Raw genomic sequence first — 8,163 nt, 5'->3', positions numbered from 1 at the left:
GAGAGAAGGGAAAGTGGAAAATGGGCGGGAAAATGTCACGTGCTGCACATGTGAGTTGGGTTTTAAGTTTTGCGAGGACGGTGTTTTCCCGCTAGAACCCGGTCACGTGATGAACACGTGATAACCCGTTCGAGCCCAGTACGTATCGAGTCCATGTACCCACATTCCATGGCCCATTCGAAAGCCCAATCAACTGTGATCATATTTCTTCACCGTATAATATTGCGGAATTTATAAAAACCAATTTTGATATTCCATCATTATTTAAATATCCTAATAAATTATTTAAATTAATTTGGGATTTGACTCAGCCTGTAACTTTATAAACTAATTATAAATTATAATCATGTGCAGAAGACGTGGATGTGTATGTAGACGATCCAAGCGGTGATTTGACTTTCACATTTTCGTTATTTCGGCTTTACACAAATTATAATCATTTGATTTTATATTGAATTTGATCTCGATTTTTGTTGATAAAAAAACTTTCAAATAAATTTTTTAATTTTTTTACATTTTTAATTAATTTGATCATTAATTATTATATGTACGACTTGAGATGAAGTAGATTATATATGGATGAATATTTACATAATATATATATATATATATATTATATGGTTACGGATGTAAATTATAGAAAGTTCTAGAGGGTCGGTTAGTAGTAAATGAGAAAATATATAGAGTGCCCTCTCGTGAGTATGGTGATGGGATAATGTCGGGTAGTGGTCACATTACAACAAAGACACGAAACGGTCCCCCCTTATTATTATTATTTTTTATGTTTTGTATCCATTTCCCAATTTAAGTTCGTAATAATTAATATATAAAAGTATTAAGTTGGCCATTCATATTCATTTTAATACCACAAAGAGTAAATATATATATATATCAATAATATGATTAAATATCTAAACCCATTATCGACATTGCATAAATATTTGGCATATTCTACACGTGGGTAATTTAAATACCCATTCATTAAACCAATATAAAACAGCATCTAATGCCCATACGGTCACTGCCACGTGTCATCGGTCCCAAGGCAGCATGACATAAATTCATTGGCCATCAGATGAATATTTCAATCACATGATAACCTTCGCTTTTTCACCGTATCCTCTATATATATATTTCTTCACTATCCCTCAATTTTTGCACCCCCCCCAAAAAAAAAAAAAAAAAAAAAGATTCAACCACACAGCATAATGGCAATTTCACAAGGAGCTTTCTTCTTCTTCGCCGTTTTTCTCGCATTGATCACCTTTTCCACAGCTCAAGCCCCAATGATGGCTCCGACGGGATCAATGTCTATGCCTCCGATGACCGGAGGCTCCCCCCCCGCCGATGCCCATGACGCCTGGAGGCGGCGGTGATTCTCCGGCAACTCCTCCGCCGTCGATGCCCATGACTCCTCCTCCGACGATGACGCCCATGGCCCCAATGAGCCCACCGTCGCCGTCGCCGATGTCTCCGGCAGCTTCTCCGCCGTCACCGCCGGGCATGGGGTCAGCGCCTTCTCCAGGTCCCGCCGCCGGAATGTCGCCGGATATGTCACCGCCGGGATCTGCAGCTTTCACTGTTAAAGACAACGTGGCTGTACTGTCGTTTGTCGCCGGAGTTGCAGCCCATTTTCTCATCTTGTGAGATTTTTCATTTTGTGTAATCTTTATTTTTTTTTGTTCCTTATTTCTCTAGATTTTCACGTTTTTTTTTCGATTTATATCATCATTTGTGATTTCTGGATTCTGTGTTTGGTTATCGAGCTAGACCTGTACGGTTCCGACATTTGTTTGTACTTTCGGTAGTCTTATCTGCGATTCCATTCCACTTCACGCCGTTTTACAGTTTATCTCGTGTTTGATCATTAGTGTATCTATGTAAATTATTCTTTTTTTTTTTCTAATAAATCTTTTTTTTTTGTTAATTGTTCGAAGCATTGAAATTTTAATTTTAATTTTGTTAGATATGATAAAATTGAGATGTTAACCGTCTTACATATCTATCTAATTTGGCTAATTCAACCGATAAAATAGAAATAAAAAAGTGTTTGTATGGTCTAGAATTTGAGTTAATTTTCGAAACATTTTTCCTTTCCAATGGTCAAGTTGGGGAAGAAAACTTAATTCCAATCATACTTGATTTCCACCCCAAAATTAGTGTATTTATTTTTCTACATTTTTACTGAATCACAATATAACTATTTATTTATTTTCTTTTTCATTATAAACATGTATGCTTTAGAAAAAGAAAAAACAAAATTGTAATTTGCAAATATAAAATAATGTATCAATTATTTTCTACTATATGTCGTGTTTACACTCTGTTTTTAAATATTCATTTCAAAATATATTCCGTTTTTATTAAATTTTATCTATAATCTGTTTTATTTGTATTTCATTAAATTATTTATAAAAAAAAATCACACTCGATAAAAAGATATGGAAATTGTGGCAGAGGATTGAAGGCGGAGAATAAGCTAAAAATCGCTAGCTGTTATATGGTAAGCAAAGAGAGCAGTATCCTTTTTGTAAGTGTCGAAAGTGGGCTCTGCGATATTGTGACATTTGGAATATTACAGAAATAATATCTACCATAAAATCCATACATACACACACATACATACCAAACGAATGAATGATTACCATAGAGCTGGGCGTTTCGGTTCGAACCGTACCGAATAAAAAATTTCGGTATTTTCTCAAACCGTATCATTCAAAATTACCGGTTATTTTTTTATAAAATCGAACAGAACATAATTTTATAAAATTCTCGAAAAAAATAAAATTTTTAAAAATATATATATATTTTTTTTAACAAGAATCGAAACCGAACCGAATTTCGAAACGCTCATGTCTAGGTTACAGTGTCAACGGACAGAATTCCTTGTGGATATTGTCCTGCAAGAGACAATGAGAAAGAAAGTGACGTTCACATGGCTGGCCCTAGGGCTGGGCGTTTCGGTTCGGTTCTTCGGAACCGGACCGAACCGAACCGTTAATGTGACACCCGAATCCCGCATCCCGTGAACAGGATATGCCACATGGACGAAACCAATAAAATACAATAAAACCGAAAGTACGGGAAATTAAAAATCATTTTTACACAAAAGTACGCAGCGAAAAATAACACACATCACACGTCTCTTTAAAACAACACATGTCCAAAAACGTAATTTAAACACAACCGTCTTCACATTGAACCATGTTCCACAGTCTAAAACACACGAAAGATAAAATGTCCGTACATGATGTCACTTTTCTCAAGTCGTCGTCGTCGCAAGTGCGCTACTCGTGCTCTTCGGGATCTGAAAAATTCAACAACAGAGGGCTAAGCATAATGCTTAGTGAATGGCTCGGGTTGAGCCCGGAGAGCCCATTCTCATGGAGAACAGTGCCAACTAATCTCTCAATACAAGAATTCTTTTAATCCATTTAATCCTTTCTCATTTATCCTTTTAACACTTTAACATTATTTCACACATTTTTCGATACCTGATAGTACTGACTCAAATCGTCCACCGGCACTATCAGGTACCGTTCCTTTCGGTATCATCTAATACTGACTCAATTCGTCTACCGGTACTAGACTTTACCCTGCTTCCCTATAATAGTACTGACTCCACTTCGTCAACCGGTACTATTATAAAGACGACCACTCAGATCCACCAGTACTGACTCCACGCCGTCAACCGGTACTGGCTTCACTACACATTTTCTTAACGGTACTGACTCCACTTCGTCGACCGATACCGTTACAGAAACGTCCACCCAACTATACCAGTACTGACTCCACATCGTCAACCGGTACTGGTATTACGTTTTTGGTAATAATACTGACTCCAAGTTCGTCAACCGGTACTATTACCGAAACCACACATCCTCCAGTGCTGACTCCAAGTTCGTCAACCGGCACTGGTTCCATATCCACACATCCCCGTACTAGCACTGACTCCCGCCGTCAACCGGTACTAAGTACGGGGTTCCTTAGTCATTCAATCACATGCATACCCACACAATTATTTACCATCTTATTTCCTTATCACTACTTCCGAGTTTTTCTCTTGGATTAATCCTTGATACTCACCAAGGTTTTTGATTTAATTATCTCATCTTTTATTCTTCCATATTTGTATAATCATCTAACATACTTGTTTTCATTTTTCATTTTTCAGTTGAACACCTCTTAATTCCTTTATCATAACTTAATTCGTTTAACCTATAGTCGGGGTTGCAGCCAGTGGACCGAACGGTCCAACGATTTTGAGATTTTTCACTGTTCATAATGCTTAGACTGTCTGTTCTACAGGGCCAGACCGGACGTTCCAGCTTATTCGGAACGTCCGTTCTACGTGGTCCAGACGGGGCGGTCCTGCGCACTCAGACCGTCCGTTCTCCCTTGTTTCTCAGACCGGACGGTCTGGGTCCTGCTGGAACGGTCGTTCCAGTTCATTTCTACGTGTTCGTTCTGCCGTGTCCCAGAACGGACGGTCTACGTCCGTAGACCGGACGGTCTGGGACCCAGATCTTCATCTTCCTCACGAGCTTAGTCCGATTTTTCGCCATTTTTGCCCAAATTCAGATCCGATTTACGGTCTAATCGTTACCCACTCAATACTTAACATTCCTAAGTTCTTAACTCTTGCAGAATCACTAGTCTACACCATAAATCATGAAAATAGAATCTCACAAACACAATCCAAACCACTCACCTCGGATTCAAGTGCTGTGCGTTTTTGTCCGAGCTCGTGTGCGTTCTTCAGGCCGTCTTTGGTCGTGAAACTTTCCAGGAACCTCCTAGGGATGTCCTTCTTTGATTTTCCAAACTTGTTTCGCCTCAAATCTCCCTGAATCTCTCTATTTTCCTCTGCCTTCGAAGAACAGGTTCTGGGTTGCAGAATGGTGATCTTCACCTGTTGGAGCCGGTTAAATCGACCTCTAACGCCGCCATAGGAGCTAGGGAGAGGGTAGGAGGGCCAGAGGGTGTCGTCCACTGCGTCTGGGTGGCGTTCGTTCATGCGTGGGGTCGGTGTGTCGCGAGAAAATCGCGGCCGAAAATGGAAGAAAGTCAAAAATTTTCGGCGACTTTTTCCCAAACCCTCAGACCGTCCGTTCTGGTGTTGGTCCGTCCGTTCCGCTTCGCGAACGTGTAGACCGTCCGTTCTACACCCTGGTCCGTCCGTTCTTGACCGATTTTTCGTCTTTTTCACCGTTTTTCGCTAGACCGGTTGGTCTACCTCTGGACCGATCGGTCTAGGCCCTATTTCCTTTGTTTTTTCAACGTTTTTGACGCATTCCAGTCCCGTTGATCCCTTGGTTCGATTCTTATGCCAATCACCTTATATTTTAGACTTGTCTTACCCTATTTTATTGCCGAAGTTAATTTAAATAATTTATTCGGGAATCGGGGTATTACAGTTAAAACGGTATTTTTCCCAACCCGAAACCGCTGTTATTTTCCGAACGATACCATTTTTAGAGAACCGAATTTTCCCGGAACCAAACCGAACTTTAAAAATCCCAAAAAACCGAATATTTTTAAAGGAATTCTATCATTTTTTAATAAAACCCAGAACCGATACCGAAACCGAACCGAATACAATAAAAAACCCAATTTGTACCTATTTTTGTAAAACCGAAAGAACCGAACCGATCCATTCCGTTCCGAACCCGAACCGTTTCCCGAAACACCCACACCCCTACTCGGCCCCAAACCAATTCCAAAACATTTAGTATCATTTATCGTATACTTTTTTTTAATCCGGAAGTTCACCAGGTCTTCGGTCCGACTACATCTCGCAGAGGATAGGAGGAGCCCATGTGAATACCCCTCCCCACCCTCAGGAATCGAACCGTTGATGTGAAGGCACATTGACCCACACCTCAACCACTCGCCTAGGCTAGTTTGGGTATTTATCATTTATGGTATACTTTTTACCTTTTTTTTCATTTATCGTATACTTGTAATAGTAATTTACACATTGGGCATGGCATTGATGACGATGCATACGCCCACGTCTGTTTGGTTTCTAGTTGTATTTGCATGCAACATTTATTATAATGCGGATGATATTTTTGACTTGGATAAAATCTATACCCGTAACCCAACAGTGGGTGGCCCAGTGGCGAAGAGGTGACAAAGTCATCCTCGACGTCCTGGGTTCGAATCCACTGGTGGGGAGGAGGGGGTGCAATTAATTGCGTGTCTAAAGGTTGACTCCGGACCCAGAAAAATTAAGTGGGCCGAAGGCTCAACGAACCTCCTGGTTATAAAAAAAAAATCTATACCCGTTGATTTAATTAGAGTTTAAGATATAGCGGCGGATCTACATATAAAAAGATGTAATAATTATACATATATAATTTTATTTTTATGAGAGCATTTGATGAGTTTATTCATAATTTTATAAGATTTACAAAGAAATTAATTTTTTTTTACTGGGTTTGTAACCCCACCCCATTCTATGTAATGTAGGTACGTCCGTGTATATATATATTCCTGAATCATAATGCACGAAATTATAATATAATGAAACAGTGTGGAATTATATAGACCAGTGGATTTTAGAGTTTATTATATAGTGGCGGATAATCTATAAAAAGATGTAATAATTATATATATATATATATATATAACTTGTAAAATGGGATTGCATTTTCTAAATCTTAATAATTAGACTAAACAGTCCACGCCCGAAAACAAAAAACAAAAAAAAAATATAATTATATAAAAACAAATTTCGCCCGCAACGTTCTATATATATACTACGTGTCGTGAATATATGGGCCGACTAATCAATGGGTCGAATCCAAATTAGTGACGACGCCTCCAGTGACGATAGCTTCGGCAATAGATTCGTCGTCACGGCATGGAAACGGGACAACCAACACAAGCCCACCAGAGACAGCCCCGATCTTACACGAACTCCGGTCCGGTTTTTTCCCTCCCCAGAAGCTCAGCTCACTAAACCCTAAACGCAGAGCCTGAGTCTCGAGACCCAAATCGCAATGGCAAACGCAAACGCTATTCTTCACGTTGATCTCTCCATGTCTCGAGATGGTAACCTCCAGCTTCTCGTCACAGTTCTTGCCCTGTTCCTTGACGAACAAGAAAACGTCGAGACCCGTTCCACCGTCGAGATCTGACCCTGCCGTCTTTTTCAAGCGGCTCAACGCGGTTTTCTCGGAGATTCGGACGTCGGAGGCCGAGGATTTGGCGAGGAGAATCACGGGTTCGGAGCGGTGGAGGACGGAGGCCGAGCTGGAGAGACCGGAGAGATAGCCGATGTCTTGTTTGAGCGTAGGGAGGTAGAAGATGGGTGTTTTGGTGGGCCCATGACGTAACAGTGAAGCTTGGATGTCAGACCATTTTCTCAGGAAGTCTGTCTCAATAAGAATATCTGCTACAAGAACGCTGCAGCTTATCCCTACCGAGTATCCTCCACACTCGAAATTAGTCACCTGCGGCCCAAAAAATAAAATAAAATAAAAATTAAATCATGATGATTTTTTTTTTAAAAAAATGAACATGTAAATTGATATATATATATATATTTTTTGGTTTAAATATATATATATATATAATGTATGTTTTTTGGTTAATCGTATATATATTATGAACCAACATCCAGATTACTATCGAGATAAAGAACCGGTCATGTGTTTTGGATTATATCCTTTCTTTCAGATTCGAATTCGGGACAATTGCGTAGAAAAATATTATAAAAGTGAAAAATATCGATATTATATCATCTATATATATATGAATTCGGTGTCTTAGAGTAATATAATGAGTGTATGAGATTATATATTTGTATCCAATATAGATCTTACCTAAAAGATAAAACCATACAAAAACACGAAAAAAATGGATCGGACCGATATATATGTATATATGTACGTGTGTGTGTATATATATATATATATATACCTGAACATAGAACAAGGGTGAGAACTGAGGATCATCTTCATCAATATCTCTCCAGAAAAGGGCTTCAGCTTCGGCTTTTGCATTGTCTCCCATCACCAGCTCCAGAAACTCCGGCAAGTTCGCCGGAAACTTTGCCTCCACAAGCCTCACGCCGCTGTCGTTGGCCACCACCTCCAGCCCTCCGCCGTCATCCTCCGCCGTCCTCCGATGCCGGAGACGGCCGCTGAGCACCGG

General features: G+C 39.7%; 1 protein-coding gene across 1 annotated transcript in view; it reads right to left on the bottom strand.

The window, feature by feature from the left end:
• Nucleotides 1–6,632: 6,632 nt before the first annotated feature.
• Nucleotides 6,633–8,163, bottom strand: part of LOC104807967 — a 1,923-nt gene continuing 392 nt past the window's right edge. Inside the window, exons 2-3 of the mRNA XM_010533434.1 lie at nt 7,930–8,161; nt 6,633–7,460 (exon numbers count right to left, since the gene is read on the bottom strand). Coding sequence (XP_010531736.1) covers nt 6,795–7,460; nt 7,930–8,161 — 898 coding nt within the window. The 3' untranslated portion in view covers nt 6,633–6,794. The remainder of the gene's footprint in view (nt 7,461–7,929; nt 8,162–8,163) is intronic.

Source organism: Tarenaya hassleriana, unplaced genomic scaffold (genome assembly GCF_000463585.1).
Source record: "Tarenaya hassleriana unplaced genomic scaffold, ASM46358v1 Cleome132, whole genome shotgun sequence".
Lineage (NCBI taxonomy): Eukaryota > Viridiplantae > Streptophyta > Magnoliopsida > Brassicales > Cleomaceae > Tarenaya > Tarenaya hassleriana.
Note: the sequence above shows the minus strand (reverse complement) of the source record. Positions and strands in the feature narration are given on the sequence as shown.